The sequence below is a fragment of the Choloepus didactylus genome, chromosome 18 (genome assembly GCF_015220235.1).
Source record: "Choloepus didactylus isolate mChoDid1 chromosome 18, mChoDid1.pri, whole genome shotgun sequence".
NCBI lineage: Eukaryota > Metazoa > Chordata > Mammalia > Pilosa > Megalonychidae > Choloepus > Choloepus didactylus.
In genome coordinates this window covers 24069575-24089456 of record NC_051324.1, presented here as the reverse complement: position 1 = coordinate 24089456, position 19882 = coordinate 24069575, and the positions used below count along the sequence as shown (strand labels likewise).

The window sequence follows — 19882 nt, the reverse complement described above, 5'->3', positions numbered from 1 at the left end:
CAGAATCTACAGACTTCAGAGGAAGCATCTCCCTCCTGAAACCTTGATTTTGGACTTCTAGCTCCAGAACTATGAGACGATAAGTTTCTATTGTTTTAAGCCACCCAGTTTGTGGTACTTTGTTATGCCAGCCCTAGGAAACTAAGATAGTGCTTGTAGTAAGAAGAATCTAGTAAGAAGAATCTAGTAAGACAAACTTAAGCAGAAGCCAGAGGGCCAAGGACCCCACTGATGCTGTCAACTTTATGAGGCACAGGGCAGGCCAGAGAAGAGTGAAGAGCAGATCTAGAGGATCTGCAAAAGGGGGATGAGAAGGAGGAAGGAGGTGAGTGAGGCTAAGGAAATGACTACTTGGGTGGTTGAAAAAGTTATGCCTACAGCCATCCTCAGCCATTTTTAACACCGAAACCTCACCGAAGTGACTTCCACCTAGGACGATCCCCTGCCTATGGCTTTGGACAAGCATCCTGGTCTCTGCCCAGCTGTGATCCCATCTAGACCCTGTGTTAGGTGGTCCATTCCACCAACCCCCCACTTCCTCCTCCTCTGGGATGGATGGCCCCAGGTCAGATGAACCTTGACCCCTGCATCCTTGTCTGTGGCATCTGGTTCTGAAATGACATTCCCTCACGTTTCTTGCTGACTACTTGTGGGCAATGCTTTTGGTTTTCTCCACAGTGCCCTAGATGTTTGTTTCCGTTAAGATCCAGAAAGGGTGCTTATGGGAGAGGAAGTTGGGGGAGGGCACACCGACTGCACTGAATCCTTCCCAGACCCATTGTGCGTCAGCTTGGCATCCGCCCTTGAGGGCCAAGGCCTTGTCAGCCTGGCCCAGCTGCTGCAGGAGGGTAGGCGAGAGGAACCAGCAGAGGACCGGCCAAGGGACTGCAAGACAACCAAGGCCGGGCACCACACAAAGAGTTGGTTGGCCTCCTTGAAAGGAAGGCACGTTTCCATCCATTCTCATATGGAGATTAAAAGACTAAAGTTAAGTGTAAAAAAGCAAAGCAAACATTCACCAAGAATTTACCACAATATAAACAGGAACTTGTTTTGGGATTGGTGTGATATAATTGTGTCCTCCAGAAGCAGCAGCACTTCACCCCTTCCCACTCCACCCATATGATTCTGGTGAGGGCTGTCAGTTACTAGAAATTCCTAAATCTAGTTTTTGACTTGGGGGCATAGGGTCAAAAAGAGTTTTATCCCTCACTTGGATTTTCAAATTTAAACAAGAAGGAAAGATTCTTTTCCTTTTCGGGTACTAAGCATCTGGCTTCCCCTGTGGACAAAGGCAATGTACAGAGGGAAGCAAAGGTGAGAAACGGTGAGAGAAAGAACATGAGAGAACCCAGATGGCATCAGATCCCGGGAACTGGTCATCCTGAAAGCCGCTTGACTCCTGCCCTTTATTCATGTGAATCACAGGTCAATCAGTTCCTCCCTTTTGCCTAAGGCATCTGAGGGGGAGTTCTGTCACTCACAACCAACAATATTGAGTTAGGGTCATGGGAAATATGTCTCCTGTTAGTCTACTAATTGAAAATGTTTAAAAATATTAGCAAAACAATAACACACAAATTCTGTTACTCTAGAATGTATTAAAACTGCCCAGTTTTGCTTACCTGGCCTGGGCCACACTCAACAAAGTACGTAGTGATGGTGTGGATGCTGGGTGTGAAGCTGTGCAGCCAGCCAATGCCTGTGATCACAACATGCAGGATGTGCTCCCGGCTGTGGACATAGTGATAGGCAGTGCTAAAGACGTTGGCAACACCCTGTAGGGACAGAAAATAAAAATTGGCTTCTCTTTAAACCCAATCAGAGTGAGAGTCAGTGTGTACTAATGAGGCAGAAACTGTATCTTGTAGATCTATTATGCATCAGAGCAGTGTGTTCTGGCATTTTTTTTTTAGATAAAAAAATAATTAGTAGATGAAAAGATTATATTATCTTTTAAATTAATGATCATTTAATCCCTACAAAGTATTCATCAGTTCTCAAAAGGCAGTATTCCAGGTTCTACCACGAAAAAAAGATCACCAAGAAATCAAAGGTATAAGGAGAGATCTACTGTAAGATCCACATAGTCTATTATGTATTCTAATGATCATGCAGTGAAATTTGTGATATTTGCTACCAGAGAACAGTGTCAGAAGAACAAGATAAACTTTGAAATGAAAAAAAAACAATGTTGAAAAGTCAAGAACTAGTGCCAGCCTCGGGCAGACAGGTAGAAGCTGCCATGATCCGATGCCAGTATTAATGTCTGCATCTTTACACAGCAACTGTCATCAGAGCAGCAGAACATAAGTGTTTGGTTCCAAGGTCTGAAAGATGCTTCCTATGGGCATAAAGAGACCCCATTACACAGAGAAGCATGAGAAGTCCTTAGAACTTTTGTGGTCTTATTGTCAAGAAACTCTAGAAATCACAAATTCTTCAAAATCATATAATTTTATGTCAGGACTCAAAGCATCTAAGGGTAACCCCAGGAGCCTTTACCTCTAAAGGACAGAAAGTCAATTTATAATTCATTTTGGCATGTTCTCTAACAAGACTATATATAGCTCACCAGCTGATAACTCAGTACTTCTCCATTTTGCTTCTTAACATCTTCACATCACTCTCACGTCAGATGAGAGTGAATGTTACTATTAGAAAGATGTCCAGAGAAAGGGATTCTACCACTTTCCTTAGTTATACACACAGTAAGTGGGATGAGAAAATGAAAAACAATGGTAAATAAACATAAAGAATGAGGGGCTCACAGGGGAACAAATTAAGTGCACAGCAAGTGTATTAGTTAGGGTTTTCTAAGGAAACAGAATCAATGAGAGATATCTATGAATATAGATTTATAAAAGTGTCTCACACAACTGTGGGTATGCACGAGTCCAAATTCCATAGGGCAGGCAGCAAACTGGGAACACCAATGAAGATGTTCAATGAACTCCTCAGGAAACGAACTGGCAACTTTGACGAACTCCTCAGGAAACACTTCACTGGTCAGCCAAAGAAGAAGTGAAGGTCCTCTATCTGTCTCACTTAAAAGTCTTCAATTGATTGGATTAAATCCAGCTGACTACATTCTCTCATTGTGGAAGACACACACTTCGTTGAAGTCATCAGTCACAGCTGCAGCCAATTGACTAATGATTTAATAAACCAACCTGTTGGTTTATTCACCAGCCACAAACGTCCTTGCAGCAAATTAGGCCAGTGCTTGCTTGACCAGACAGTTGGGTACCATCACCTGGCCAAGTTGACACATGAGCCCAACCATCACAGTCCACCGCTTGTCAATTTGGCAGTTATACACATCACCTAAAGCCATACTTTATCTCTAAGTAGAGAACAATAACAGACATTTATTTCACCTAACAATACTCTACTGTCCAGCGTACAACCGGAAACACACTAAATCTCTCCAGAATAGGGTGCAAGTCCTTGGGTGACATTAACTCTTAAAATTGATTTCCTTTAGCTTAAATACAGCAAAATGAACAATACAGATTATGTCATATGATAAGGGAATAAGACAGAGAAGAAAGCAAAGATAATTTGCTTTACAAAGACTAACATACTCATAACAAAACAAGGAGGAAATATTCATGCCATCATAGTCCTCATTTCTGTAACTGGTCAGGTGGCTGTAGTTCATATTTATCACTACCTTTTTTCACTACCCATTCCATGTTCCCTTTACCCTCAGCAAGCACTTCAGCTGGCCATGGTTCTTTGCCTATTGGGGTGACCCAAACCTTCATTCCTGAAGTTCCTTGGCCATTGGTAGTCAGTCCTGCCTGGATTGGGTTGTTGCAGTTTCCCATTGACTTTAATCACAGGGCATGGTAGTACCAAGAGACATCCTAGGGGATCTCCTGTATTCCAGGGAAACTCTCCTTTACTTCCTTTGTGTAGTTGCAGTGCTATTTCCCCTTGATAGTCAGGATCAATCACTCCAGCCAGTACAGTAATCCCCTTCCTTGCTTGTTGATTCAGAGGCATAAGAAGCCCAAAGTGGCCAGGTGGCAGTTCTAACTTCCAGTTTAATGGGATTATTGTTGTGTTTCCTGGTGGGAGCACTCCTCCTTTTGGAACAAAGACTTGTAGACCAGCAGAGCTTAAGCTTGCAGGGACAGGAAGCAAAAATTTACCTAGTGGATCACTAGGAGTGATAGTGAGTGGTGCCACTCCTGTTTCCACCCCTTGATTCCTGGACCCATGAATCCTGGCTATGGGAGAAACAGCACCATAGAGTGGATGCTGATTCAGAGCATACACAGCCTCCTGGAGAATACTGCCCCAGCCCTGCAAGGTTGGCACTGTAGTTGAATCTTCAACAGGCCATTCCACTGTTCTATCAACCCAGCTGCCTCTGGATGATGGGGAACATGGTAAGACCAGAGAATTCCATGAGCATGTGCCCATTCCCTCACTTCATTTGCTGTGAAGTGGGTTCCTTGGTCAGAAGCAATGCTGTGTGGAATACCATGATGGTGGACAAGGCATTCTGTAAGTCCACAGATGGTAGTTTTGGCAGAAGCATTTCGTGCAGGGAAGGCAAACCCATATCTGGAGTATGTGTCTATTCCAGTAAGAACAAATTGCTGCCCCCTCCATGATGGAAGTGGTCCAATGTAATCAACCTGCCACCAAGTAGCAGGCTGATCACCTCAGGGAATAGTGCCATATCGGGAACTGAGTCTGGGTCTCTGCTGCTGGCAGTTTAGGCACTCAGCAGTGGCTGTGGCCAGTGTGGCAACGGTGAGAGGAAGTCCATGTTGCTGAGCCCATGCATAACCTCCATCCCTACAACCATGACCACTTTGTTCATGAGCCCATTCAGCAATGACAGGAGTTGCTGGGGAAAGAGGCTGATTGGTATCCACTAAACGGGTCATTTTATCCACTTGGTTATTAAAATCTTCTGCTGAAGTCACCCTCTGGTGAGCATAAACATGGAACACAAATATCTTCATGTTTTTTGCCCACTAAGAAAGGTCTATCCACATACCCCTTCCCCAGACTTCTTTGTCACCAATCTTCCAATCATGTTCCTTCCAAGTCCCTGACCATCCAGCCAAACCATTAGCAACAGCTCATGAATCAGTATACAAACGCACCTTTGGCAAGTTCTACTTCCAAGCACAGTGAACAACTAGGTGCACTGTTCAAAGTTCTGCCCACTGGGAGGATCTCTCCTCACCACTGTCCTTCAGGGACATCCCAGAAAGGGGCTGCAGTGCTGCAGCTGTCCACTTTCAGGTGGTGCCTGCATATCGTGCAGAACCATCTGTAAACCAGGCCTGAGTTTTCTCTTCCTCAGTCAACTGATTGTAAGGAACTCCCCAAGATGCCATAGCTGTGGGCTGGGAAAGAGAAGGTAAAGTGGCAGGAGTGGGGCCACGGGCATTTGGGCCACTTCCTCATGTAACTTACTTATGCCTTCAGGACTCACTCAAGCTCTATCTCATATAACATTTCCATTTTAAGATGGAGTGCTGCTGTGCATGCTCAACTTTATGGCTTGGCAGGTTGGACAACACCCAGCTCATGATAGGTAACTCTGGTTTCATGGTAAATCAGTGGCCCATGGTTAAGTGTTCTGTCTCTAGTAAGGCCTGGTAGCAGGCCAACAGCTGTTTCTCAAATGGAGAGTAGTTATCTTCAGAGGATGGTAAGGCTTTACTCCAAAATCCTAAGGGCCTGCATTGTGATTCTCCTATAGGAGCTTGCCACAGGCTCCAAACAGCATCTCTATTTGCCACTGACACTTCCAGCAACATTGGGTCAGCTGGATAATATGGTCCAAGCAGCAGAGCAGCTTGCACAGCAGCCTGGACCTGTTGCAGAGCCTCATCTTGCTCCGGTCCCCACTCAAAACTAGAAAGCTTTTCTGGTCACTCGGTAAATGGGCCAGAGTAGCACACCCAAAAGGGGAATATGTTGTCTCCAAAATCCAAAGAGGTCAACTAAGTGTTGTGTCTCTTTTTTGGTCGTAGGAGGGGCCAGATGCAACAGCTTATCCTTCACCTTAGAAGGGATATCTCAACAGGCCCCACACCACTGGACACCTAGAAATTTTACTGAGGTGGAAGGCCCCTGTATTTTTGTTAGATTTATTTCCCATCCTCTGCCACACAAATACCTTACCAACAAATCTAAAGTAGTTGCTACTTCTTGCTCAGTAGTTCCAATCAACATAATGGACCAGTGTGATGTCTTGTGGGAGGGAGAAACAATCAAGGTCCCTGCGGACAATATTATGACATAGGGCTGGAAAGTTGATATAACCCTGAGGTAGCACAGTGAATGTAAACTGTTGGCCTTGCCAGCTGAATGCAAACTGTTTCTGGTGGTCCTTAATAACAGCTATTGAGAAAAAAGCATTTGCCACATCAATAGCTGCATATCAGATACCAGGAGATGTGTTGATTTGGTCAAGCAATGATACCACATCTGGAGCAGCAGCTACAATTGGAGTCACCACCTGGTTAAGCTTACGATAATCCACTGTCATCCTCCAAGATCCATCTGTTTTCTGCACAGGCAAATAGGAGAGTTGAATGGGGATGTGGTGGGAATCACCACCCCTGCATCCTTCAAGACCTTAAGAGTGGCATTAATCTCTGAAATCTCTCCAGGAGTCTGGTATTGCTTCTGGTTTACTATTTTGCTAGGCAGGGGCAGTTCTAGCAGCTTCCACTTGGCCTTTCCCACCATAATAGCCCTCACTCCATGAGTCAGGGAACCAATGTGAGGATTCTGCCAGTTGCTGAGTATGCTATTCCAATTATGCATTCTGGCACTGGGGAAATAACTACAAAATGAGTCCTGGGACCCACTGGGCCCACTGTGAGATGGACCTGAGCTAAAACTCTATCGATCACCTGACCTCCATAAGCACCAACTCTGACTGGTAGACCAGAGTGATATTTTGGGTCTCCTGGAATTAATGTCACTTCTGAACCAGTGTCTAATAATTCACAAAATATCTGATCATTTCCTTTTCCCCAACACACAGTTACCCTGGTAAAAGGCTGTAGGTCCCCCTGGGGAAGGCTGGGAGGAAGATTAACAGCATAAATTTTTGGCAGTGTAACAGGGTCTTTCCCCAAGGGTACCCAGCCTTCCCCTTATTCAAGGGGTTCTGGATCTGTAAACTGTCTCAAGTCTGGGAATTGATTAAGGGGCCGTGACTCTCTGTTTTTGTAATTCAAGGGAGACTTTTGTTCACTTGACCTAGAATTCTGCTTATATAGTTCAAACAAGAATTTAGTCGATTGTCCATCTATTTTACTACTTGGTACTCCATGATCTACTAGCCAACACCATAAATCTCTGTGAGTCAGATTATTTTGATTGCTGCTTTGAGCCTGTTTTCCATTATGGTAGGCACATCCACCTTGTCTGTGGCAATTAACTGCAGCCACTTGGCTTCTGCGAACTCGGGACCCGATTATCCCCATTGTATTTAAGGATTCTAGCTCAGTGACAGCAGTTCCTGCAGTAATATCTGACCTACAGAGAAGGGCAACTACAGAGCTCTTCAGAGAAGATGGAGCTAGTCTCACAAATTTATTCCTCACAGTCCTGGTAAAAGGTGTGTCCTCTGGACATGCCAGGGGTGTATGAGCAGGTCTTCCATGATAAATCCAGTCTAACATTCCAATCTCTCTAAGCCTTTGAATCCCCTCCTCTACATTATACCAGGGCAGTTCTGGCATTTTAACCTCTGGTAATGCTGGCCACCTTTTGATCCATGTTTCAGCCAACCACCCAAACAAACTGTTAACACCCTTTCTAACCCCTCGAGCTACAACATTGAATGAATAATCTCTGTTTAGTGGGCCCATATCAGTAAATTCAGCCTGATCCAACCTTATATTCCTTCCATCATTATCCCACACCCTTAATATCCATTCCCACACATATTCCCCTGGTTTCTGTCTGTATAATTTGGAAAATTCATACAGCTCCTTTGGAGTATAGCGTACTTTCTCATGGGTCACACTTTTTACCTCACCCTTTGGGGCCTGTTGGGACTTTAGTCTAGTTATAGGTCTTGAAGCAAAGATTGGTGGTGGGGGTGGGTCATGAAAAGAATTAGAAGTATCCCTCAAGCCATTTACCTCAGGACATTCTGTTGCATTTTCATCTCGTAAAACAGGATTAATCTCTCCAGGCAGAGGAATGAGGGCTGCTTCCTCAGCGGAGGTGATTATAGGATTAGCAGGCACTGAAGGGTTAATCTCTTTAAGTGGAGGTTGGATGGCAGGCTCCTTAGGGCAGACTGGAGGTGGTGGGGCTGTTTCCTTGGGACAGCCATCTACAGGTAAGTCTAACAATGACTCAGCAGAATCCAGGGTTCCAATGTCCTCACTGCCATTATTATCAACCCATATGTCCCCATCCCAAGTTTCAGGATCCCATTCTTTTGCAGAATGGAAAAGAACATTCTAGAATGTTTTCTAGTTTAACAGCAGACACCCTGAGAGGTTGAGATTTTAGTTTACATTGTAAATCTGCTACTCGCACAATAAGAGTCTGCGTCTGGTTTTCAGAAATCTCAAGTCTGTGGCCACAGGAAATAAGATTTTCTTTCAGGCACACATAGAAACTTGTACATCTGTCATACAGTGCTTAAGTTTTAAATTTGAAGCCTTTAGCTTGTCCCTTTCCCTTATAACTTTATCCAACTTACCTAAGAGCAGCCAGCCAACATCATTATACCTCTTAATTCTGCAAAACTCTGTGAAGGTGTCAAAAACACTGTCACCCAGAGCCTTGCTTTGTACAAGAGTATGATTAGGAGAATCAAATGGTGCCATTTTGCGTATCTCCATTGCCAACTCACACCATGGACTGTCAGTGCCCTCTTGATTATTGGAAATGGAGTCATTAGTGCCTCTGAATCTAATCAGAGTAGAAAACAAATTGTAAAAGCCCATTTTAAGATTCTGTTTCTCAAGAACCACTCCTGGTACCAAGTTGTATTAGTTAGGGTTCTCTAGGGAAACAGAATCAATGAGAGATATCCATAAATATAAGATTTATAAAAGTGTATCATGCAACTGTGGGTATATACGAGTCCAAATTCCGTAGGGCAGGCAGCAAACTGGGAACTCCAATGCAGATGTTCGATGAACTCCTCAGGAAACGAACTGGCAACTTCGATGAACATGTTCGATGAACTCCTCAGGAAACACTTTGCTGGTCAGCAGAAGAAGAAGTGAAGGTCCCATATCTGTGTCGCTTAAAAGTCTTCAACTGGATTGGATTAAATCCAGCTGACTGCATTCCCTCATTGTGGAAGGCACGCCCTTCATTGAAGTCATCAGTCACAGCTGCAGCCAATTGACTAATGATTTAATAAACCAGCCTGGTGGTTTATTAAACAGCCACAAACGTCCTTGCAGCAATGGCTAGGCCAGTGCTTGCTTGACCAGACAGCTGGGTACCATCACATGGCCAAGTTGACACCTGAACCTAACCATCACAGCAAGTTCCTGACTTGCTGCTTTATCCCACAGTCCATTGCCTCCATAAAGGCTTTCAGTCTTCCTCCATTATACTTTCTATTCATAAAACTAAATGCTTTTAGAAATGTTCCAGCTATTTTATAGTCTTAAAAATGCCTATTCTTTTTGTGATCTAATTTGAAAACACAGATATGTGAGAAGCATTTAGATGTTTTCCTTCATTCTTCGTTCTTAAAAAATTTAACACAGAAATCAAGAGCTATGGAGATGCATGTCATCTTTAGCACTAATTGTATAAAGAGCAAAGGATTTCTAGGTACCACTATTAATAGAACATAAATATGTCCCTCCTAAAAGCTCATTTCTATTTTATGGGTCTTAGTGGTCTAATAGTTGAACTTCTATTCTCCAGCCTAAGATGCTGTTTCTATGACTGATATTACTGGATACATATTAACAATCTTAGAGAGACTGAGGCATGATTGTGCAACTAACGCTCAGATTCCCTTCTTGAATAATGGGGAGCCTCTCCAAAGACTCATACATATACACAGGGCATTGGGACAGGTGTGATGACACTGTCTACATATACAGTTTACTTTTATCTGTTTTTCAGGCTTCACTTCTTAAAAGGCAGAGAAGAGGCTAGCCTACCATTGCCCTTGAAGAATACTCCTATGACTTACCTGATAGAATCTGATCTCATGTGGCAGGAAGATGTTTATTTCCCGGGGATCTCTTAGAGTGTCTATAGCAAGGACCCCAAAGATCCTCTTATATGCATCCTGAAGAGGCAGAGCCAGAAATGAACCATTACAATCATCCTTCTTTCGGGAATGGTTCCAGAAGAAGATGTTTCCATGGTGCTGAACTTGGGGGACATGGATTGGCTTCCCTTCGTCCACTACTGTAAAGCTGAAGGATAGGAATACCATGATGGGGAAAGGCAAAGGGGGAAGCTTTAGATTAAACCATGCAGAAAACTGGATCAATTCCCCATTCACAATCACCGACATATTTCAGAGATGTGGACTCAGATGAGATTATCAGTTTGGAGACTGTCTTGGGAGAAAGATTTAAAAACCAAGTTCAGGTCTTAGCAGAGAAAACATATATAAACAGGACGCAGAAGATGAGGAAACATGCTTAAGAGTGAATTCTAGAAATGTTCAGGTGAAATCAATGCAAATACTTTCAGAAAGGCAAATACTTTTTTAGAGAGCTGAAATCAAGCTCTTCAAGAAGTTCTTACCTAATTCCTTCCATGTCTCTGTAGAGCACTCTGTTCAGTATGAATGGAGCATCATCTAACGTACAAGCCACATTCCTCAATAGAACATTCCCTCTATCAGGCAGTAGCAGGTTTTCTTCTAAGAGGGAAATGTGAGCACTAATCTTCTTATTTCCATGGGCTTCAGCATCCTACAGCAAAATGTTTCTGACAATGTATTTGCCAACGGTCAAAGAGCTACTCCTTAATAATGACTCTCTTTAGCCAATTTGTGAATCTGGTACCAATAATTCTATTTTCCTGAATAAATGATGCAGATATTACCATTCCTGGGCAAAGGGGGAAAGGGTGACACTACAGCTGTCCCCAAACCTGAGCTTTAGTAAATGGAATGGATTTGCTCTATGCTACTCTACTGATTTACTCAACAAAGCAAATAAACAAAAAAAAAAAAACCCTCTCGAGTCCACTCTAATTTAGAGGCTTAAAACTTGGATCTTTCTGAACTATAGTTATATTGTTTGGACTTTGGTTAAAAGCATTTATTTCAGAGAGCTGTGACAAGAAGATGCTTTCGTTTCATTCATATTTCTTGACCATCTACTATGATGTGAATGCAAAAAAAAAAAAAATTCCCTCAAGGAATTTGTAGCATAGTTTGCCTATGAAATTCAATCTGTCATTTTAGGAAAGGATTTCTTGAGGCCCCAGATTACTGATTTTATGCAACTAGTATTATAGTGAAAATCACAGAAAATTCTTTGTACCTAAAATATTATGTTATTAACAATATTATATGTTAATAAATATATTGAGCAGGTCCATAACTTAGGGACATGAGAGATACATTTCTTAATATTTGTCTCTTCTTTCTTTAAATTCTTTGGATTTGCTTTTCATGACTTGTTTTCTTACACCTCTATTCCTCCTTTTCCATTAACAAATTCTATGTAGTAATTAGCAAAATGTAGTAAGATTTCTCTTAGGGTACCATAGATCTCTGAAGCAAGTTGGGTTAATACTTTTTTTCTTGATTGGTCTCCAGTTCCTGATCATACCACTTCTAACCACATTGGAAAATTCAGCCATTCAGGAGAGGACTCCAATAAGCAAGCATTGCTATTTAGCCAAGATAATTGCACAGGTTCCCTGGGTCAATGGAATTGTGATATGCGTAGAGGACAGCCATGCTGTTTCTGCCTTTGAGGAGCAGCAACCTGGGGCATGTGCATTTTTTTCTTTCATTATTTTTTAATGCATTTTTATTGAGATATACTAACACGCCATACAATCCATCCAAAGTATACAATCAATGGCTCATAATATCATAAAATAGTTGTGCATTCATTGCCACAATCAATTTTAGAAATTTTTCATTATTTCAAAATAAAAAAATAGAAATAAACACCCAAACCATCTCCTTATTCTCCCCCATTATTAATATTTTTTTGTTATTATTTTATTACTCATCTGCCCATACACTGGGTAAAGCGAATGTCAGTCACCAGGTTTTCACTATCACATGGTCACACAATAAAAGCTATACAGTTATACACTTATCATCAAGAATCAAGTCTATTGGATTACCATTCAACAGATTTCGATATTTCTTTCTAGCTATTCTAATACATTAGAAACTAAAAGGAATATCTATATAATGCCTAAAAATAACCTCCAGATTGATCTTTTGACTCTATTTGAGATCTCTCAGCCACTGAAACTTTATTTTGTTTCATTTCTTTTCCCCTTTTTTGGCAAGATGACACTCTCAATCCCACAATGCCATCCCTGGGAATCTTGTCCCTCATTGCCAGGGAGACTTATACTCATGGGAGTCATGTCCCATGTAGAGGGGAGGGTAGTGAATTTATTTGAAGTTGTCTGAAAGAAAGAGGTGTGGGCATGTGTTTTAAGTTACAGGATTCTGTAATAGTCTCAGCTTGCTTCTAGGCAGTGCTGTGAAATATTGTGTGATGCTGGATTCTACTTTATAATGATGTTAGGATTTAAATATAGTTCTTTTTAAAGGTGACTCCCAAAATAACATGCAATGTAAAAGTAGTTTAAACCCCTTCACATCTTCTTACTGGTGTTTTTCAATTCAATGTCTACTCTAGGCTTATCTGACACCCAGCACTGATGAAATTAGAAATCCCAAGATATAATTTTGTCTTTCCTACCTTTCCTCTTCTGCTTCTACCTTGCCAAACTGCAACCATTCCAGTTGTGCTCTCCTAGGCTTCAAGTCATTGTAATGTATTGGACCCAGCAACTTTTGAGGAGAATTCAGTATCTTCCACCTTTGCAACCACTGAACATTTACCTTTGAGTAAATTTTTCCTTTTATAGATAATTTTAGAAAACATACCTGGGTGAGGGCCTTAAAGGTCTCAGTGTACACTGGTTCTAGGGATACCCCACTGGTCTCTGCAGCATGTTGGATTTGATGGAGCCACTTCCGTCTGGCACGATTTCTCAGACTCTCAATCTGGCTCCTCTCTAAAGAATTCATCAGAAACTCCACAACACTTTCCAGAACTTGATCTTCATTGCCTCTGAGTTCAGATACAACCAACTCTATGTATTTCTGAAACTGTTTCAAAGACAACCTCACTTCATGACCAGGGTGTGGCTTTGGAAATTGGATATGTAGTTTAGCTAAAAGACATAAAAACAAAACCAAGAACTAATAAAAAGTTCATTCATCTGCAGGAGACATTTTCATTCTCCTCTTACAGCAAACTGAAGCCCATGACAACTTTTTCCTATGGAAAACCAGGTATATCAAAGGGATCTTTGAGCCCAGTGGAACATTTTACAGTGGCTTTCTATGCTGAAATCAAGATGACTCCTATGTCATCTCTCTCTCTCTCTTTTAATTCTACCACTCACCCAGGTGAGACCCCAGGGTCAACTTTGACTCCTCCCTACCTTTTGTCTTCCATATCTAATAGACCACTAAATCCTATCTGTTATTCTTTGGCAATGTATCTTGCGACCACTCCTCTCCACTCATTCTTCTGTAATCCAAAATCAGCTTTTATCACCTTATAATTGGATTACCAATGGCAATGCTCAATATATATATATAAAATTAAACTAAAACACAACTTGCATTATGTGGTTTCCCAGTTCAAAGTCCTAACGTATTCAGATATAGTCCATTTTCCAATCATATCTGCCCCTAATACCAAGAAGGAATTATTTTCTCCAGTATCCTCATTCTACTCATGGTCCCTGAGCATGCCCTGTACATTTCTGCATCTCTCTTTTATTTTTTAATCGTGAATCCACTTTCACACCTGAATGTTATTAATAATTTATATCTTCTTCTACGTCCCCAAGAAAGCTCAACTTTGTGGAGCTGTGTAAGATGCTTTTGGCACCCTTCCTGATCCCCTCCCCAGGGCACCATGGAGCTAGTCTGAGCCCCCCCTGCATGGGTCCCTGGTCCTGTTTCATCTGGGAAAGACTGACTAGGGAAAGTCTTCTCTAGTATGACCCTCCTCCCAGAATTTGCCCTCCAGGCAAAAGCAGCTTGGAACAACCAAAGAAGTATAAGAAACTATAGAGGTGAACAGTCTGGGGGAAAGGCTTGAGAGCTTCAAACAGCCCGGGAGAGGGAGGTCTGTCTCCTGGGAAACAGAGAGGACGACCAAACTCCTGTAAACAGGAGAGCTACAAAACAACTAAGAAACAAAAGTCCACAACAAGACACAGGCCCAGAAAGAGAGGGAAAACCTTGTACACTGCATTTGCCTTGGGCAGACCTTCCTGATAGCAGGGCTGAAGCTTGAGAAAATCTCTGTTTTATCACCAGCTGGTTACAAAATCAAGAAACAGATATCTCAGGGAATAAATCACAGAGTTAACATTTTAAAATATTAAAATGTACAGTGTGCAACAAAAGATATAAGACAGAAACAGGAAATGATGGCCCATCCAAAGTAAGAGGAAAAAAATCCAGAAAACACCAAGGAAGAAAGACTAGGATGTGGACATACCAAACAAAGCCTTTAAAAAAATGATCTTAAAAATGCTCAAGAAGATGAAGGAAAATACAGAGAAAGAACTAAAGATTATCAGGAACAATGAATGAGCAATATGAGAATCTTACTAAAGAGATAGATATTTTAAAAAGGAACCAAACAGAAATACTGGAGTTGAAGACCATAATATCTGAAATGATAAATTCCTAGGAGGGTTTCAAGAGCAGATTGGAGCTGGCAGAAGAAAGAATCAGTGACCTTAAAGATGTAAAACAAAAGGGAATTGACAGGGTAAAAACTCCAAGGTTCCCCCTCCATATAGAAAGCTTCCATTTTGAGGACACCAGTAAAAACATTTCTAGAGGTTTTAATCCTGTGATTTTATGCTATTTAAATTCCAATTTTTAATCCTGGACACAGAAAGAGATCATAAGGATAAAAAAAAAAAAATGCAGAGCTGCTTGAAGATTTGCTGATGAAGTTATTATCTAATACCTGAGTTTAAAATTTTCTTCCTTTTTTAAGAGGCTAAATCTGAGTTTCTTCTTCCATATTGCCACAAGCTCAGGAATCATCTCCTCAGGCCAGGTGGCTACCAATATGTGTTCAGAAAGAGTCATTTCGACAAGCCCGCTGTTGGAGAGAATAATTTGTTCTTCTTGCTCACAGACATTTTCTTCTGGCAGCAGATTCTACCTCATCACTGCTTTCCTCATTCTCATTTCCTGGACTTAACCCTTTACATTTTATGCTTTCTACCTACCCCTATTTGCTGTGGCTCAATTATACGTAATGGACCATTCTTATAATATCATTCTTGGGCTCCTTGGAATTCATCATGTCTAATTCTTTAATTTTACAAACAAGGACTCCTGGGTCTATGGAAGTTAAATAATTGCCAAGGTCATGTGATTATTTAGCAAAAGATCCAGTATTGGAACCCAGCTCTTCTGACCACTGTCTAGTGTTTTTTCCTCTGCAGAACATGGTTCTGTGTTATGAAATTTGCCCATCTTATCAGTGGAACTTCACTAAGTAAATTCTCTCTGGATGCAGTCTAAGACAAGCAGTGTTGTGCAATGTGAAGTTTACAGAAGACATTAATTGTGAAGAGAACATGACACTTGATAAACTTGGGTACATTTTGAAGATCAACCAATACAATGGCTTTTGAAAGAGCAGAAGATTGAAAATAACTGACAATTCTTTTCCTTGTACACGATATACTTTGAGAATTGAAAATCTGCTATGCCAAATTCACCAGCTAAATCCTCAAACCCAGTGAAAAACAAAATCATTTGTACTGGAATCTAATAAAATGAAGAAAAGAATTTATTGTATCAGAATAAGAATTTCAGTAGCTGTTGATTGGGAGGCATTGATCAGAAGAGAAATGTATAATATAGGAGGAGAAAACTTCAAGGAGAGTAAGAAGTTAAGTTAGTAAGTTCAGGAGAAACTTGCAAGTTAGTCAGACTTGAGGGGTGAATCAGACCTTGTGGATGCAGATAGATAAAACAAGAAAATAGGCAGATCTTTGGAATGGTTTGGATTCTTTTAACCTCAAGAATAAGGGTAGCTGAAGACACAGAAGGAAGCTAAGTGTGCAGAGTTAAGATCTTGGATAAGGAATTCTGCAACAGATTTCACTCCGGATTGATCTGGCTATAGGATTCCCATGCCTTATGATAATGGCATTATAATGAGAAAAGGCACATGCAAATGAGGAAAATGGTTTTGAGAGGTGGGACACCTGTGTTCCAGTCAGCTCCACTGTACAAGAAGGTCTGGGGAGAAGTTTAGGAGGGGTTCATGATACAGACGAAGGAGCATTGATAATGCGAAGTTTCTTACAAGTGGTCTACTATGGTCTGTAGGACTTTCTTCTAAGCCACTGTTGTTGTTTCCTAGCTGCTAAAACAGATACCATAAAATGGGTTGGTTTCACAGCAGGAATTTATTGGCTCATAGTTTCAGAGGTTAGAAGGCTTGCTTCCTCCTTGGGTCATTATTGTCTAGCTGGCCAGCAATCTTTGGGGTTCCTTGGCTTTTCTTAACATGGTAATGCACATGGAGATATCTTCTCCTTTCTCCTCTGGGTTCTGTTGACTTCCCGTTTCTGGTTGCTCTCCATCACTTCTCTCTCCCTCTCACTTTCACTCTGCTTATAAAGGACTCCAGTAATCTGGATTACAGTCTGACCTGATTGAGATGGACCACACCTTAATTGAAGTAACGTCTTGAAGAGGTCTTACTTACGATGGGTCCATACCCAACATAAGGCGGACCAAGAACAAGAATAGGTCCAAACTGGAGTATACAATTCAATTCACCACAGCTACTATCAGCATTCTGCAAGTCTTGATGCTGGTACTTTCTTGAATATACCAAAAGGTGTCAACAGAAGGTTTTCAGACAATAATCAAGTTGCTCCTTCATTGAATGGTATATCAAAATTTCAAGAAGATGAAGTTGACCAGTCATGCCACTAGGAATAACAACCAAGTTTATGCCTACTCAGGTGATGAGTACTATGTCATGACTGCCACTGAACAATAGCAATTGTGACATGCTTTCAATTGTAAGATGAATCCCTTTTTCATACATGTTAAAATATAAGAAACTGTACATCCTAGAGTTGATGAAATACAATTTATGTCTTCATGGTCAAAGGAACTTACAGTTGTAGAAGTGGCTCTCAATGACTCCAATCAAATTAGTGTAAGTAAAAAATCATGCAGTTGCATATCCACAATGTTCTTATTTATTCTATTTTTCAGGCATGGCTGCAGGAAAAGAACCCCATGTATCTGCTGCTAGCACTGACCTCCCTGCTCTTACCATCACCCTGGAGGGTTAGTCCTGTCTAAATTGAGGGTAAAACTGGGAATCAATAGGAAGGCATCATGAATGTAGGGTTACTCATTTGGAGAGTTGGGGATGACTTTTATTTTGGTGGGAAGACAATCATGTGGACATCAGTATTTTTAGTATTATGCTGAGTTGTGCTGGTCAGTAAGACAAAGAAGGGCAATCTGCATTTATTGGTTGAGATAAATTAGATCAAGAGAGAAGCCCTTGGTGGGGGGGGAGTGGCCTCATTAGTTTACCCACTCCTTCCAAAAATAAGACAAGAATACAAACTGGCCAAGTGAGACAAAGTTTCTGCAAAGACTGACCTACACAAGCATCTTTCCTAGCACCTCTGTGAAACAGCAGCAGTCTGAGGTTTACAAGACTATCTATGTGTGAAGTAAACAGTAATCAGGGTGAAAGCAACATGTATCTAGGTAGTTCTATCTTGGGAGAAGCCTTGAGGAACAGTTTAGGAAGGGTTTGTGGATAAAGAATGAGGTCATGGAGTTGTGGTCTTGAAATAAAAAAAATGATTATATCTGTGTATTTAGGATTTCTTGCCACCATTGTCTCTCCCATTGGCTTTGTAATAATCAGTTTGAATAAACCAGATATTTGTGCATCAGGTTGACTCAGTTGTTCCACTGAGTATGGAAGGAGATGCCAGGACTGAGAAACTGTAGTGTCCATTACCCTGATATGATGGTTCTTGGTTGTTATCAGTTGTGGCAGTGTGCTGCTCTGATTTCTCTCCTTGTCATTTGCTGTTTCCCAAAGTGTTAGAACAAAGGAAATAACAGAGTCAGAGTAAGCTATGGAAGGTATTAGATGGATCATGGCAGAGTTTAGCAGAGACTTGAGACACAAGTATTATGAGCACTAATTCCATCTGCTTAACTGATCCTGGACAGGTTATCATAAAACCTGCAACCTTCTTTTCCATTGGTGCATTGTTTAGTTGATAGAGTATTCTATCGATTAGAGCAGAAATTACAAATGAAACCTACCCCTTCAGTATTTTTCAATGGGGTATTTTTGACATTTTGGGTGGGACAAGTCTTCATTGTGTGAAATGGCCCTGCTTATTACAGGGTGTGTATAATCCCTGGCATCCTCTCATTAAATACCGGTAGACTCCACCTACCCATAGCCCCTGCATATTTCCAAACATTGCTTGGGGCAGGTGGTGATGGTGGGGTGGAATGTGAAGGGTATGTAAAATAGCCCGGTGGGCAAACACCAGCGCATTTGGTTGTGCTTTTCCTTAGATGCTGAAACTCCATAGCATTGAGGAGGAAATCTGGTAACAAGATTGGGCAGCACTACCTTTTCAGCTGCATTATGCTGAAAGCACAATGCTTGAAGGTCTTGAAACCTATCTCAGTAGAAGACAATCTGTTAAGGGCAGAAACTCAGACAAATGCCTTTTTTATTTTTAATTGCAAAACTGGACTGATGTTTGGCCTGAAACTCAGTTTTGTTAACTGAAATGAGCCAATAAAGAATCTCTACCATTTAAATCAGATAAAAATGACTTTCAATAGTTACTCCTACACTACAGCTCTCTTGGATCACTTTATAATTTTCTTTACTTGTCAGCTTTGTGGAAGCATCGCAGCCACATTGAGCAATCTCTTCATACTTTCAGGTGAACGACCTAGGGACAATTTTGTCTTGTGTGAATTACAGAGAAAATGCTCAATTTGACTTCTCTTGTGAGAATATTTATTGTTTATGATAAATTTCACAGATGAAAGAAGAACCTGGTTGGGTTTCTATGGCCTTGAGGACCTTTAGAAATACCCTTCTATTCTAAGCTAACAAGAAAATATTTTTTATTTCAGAAAAGGAAAATGTAACTAGGTCAGGCTTTCTGACTGGGACCCTTGAGAGCTCTTCATTACAGTTTATCTGACACTTAGGCAGAGGTGGAGTTTTCCTTATTGTGAGAGATCAACCCATGTTTTAACTGTATATATGTCACAATATTGGGAAACTTGAAGCCAAGGTGTTACCACAACTTAAATAAGAAAATTGTCACATTTTACCTTTCTTCATAGATTCTTTTTCCATTCCCTCTTTGTATGTGTATAAGAGTTCATCAACTTCCTTCACATCCAAGAAGCCTGAGCCATCACTGTCCCACTTCTGAAAAAGGGCTTCTAGGAGAAGCCCCTGTCGGACCTGGCAAGCATTTTGTCTAACCTAGGATACAAACAAGATAAAAAAGCACAGAAGACACAATTTTCATTGTGCTAGCTGGCATCCTGTGCTTATACCAAAAAGTGCAGCTTCTTTTAATGAAATAGCTTTATTTT

The 19882-nt window shown here is 41.2% G+C and overlaps 1 protein-coding gene across 1 annotated transcript in view; it reads right to left on the bottom strand.

Annotated features, from left to right (window-relative positions):
- EFCAB5 (EF-hand calcium binding domain 5) overlaps positions 1 to 19882 on the bottom strand; it is a 183750-nt gene that overhangs the window by 39207 nt on the left and 124661 nt on the right. The window contains 5 exon segments of the mRNA XM_037808987.1: positions 1626 to 1778; positions 10175 to 10403; positions 10741 to 10910; positions 13088 to 13377; positions 19613 to 19769. Coding sequence (XP_037664915.1) covers positions 1626 to 1778; positions 10175 to 10403; positions 10741 to 10910; positions 13088 to 13377; positions 19613 to 19769 — 999 coding nt within the window.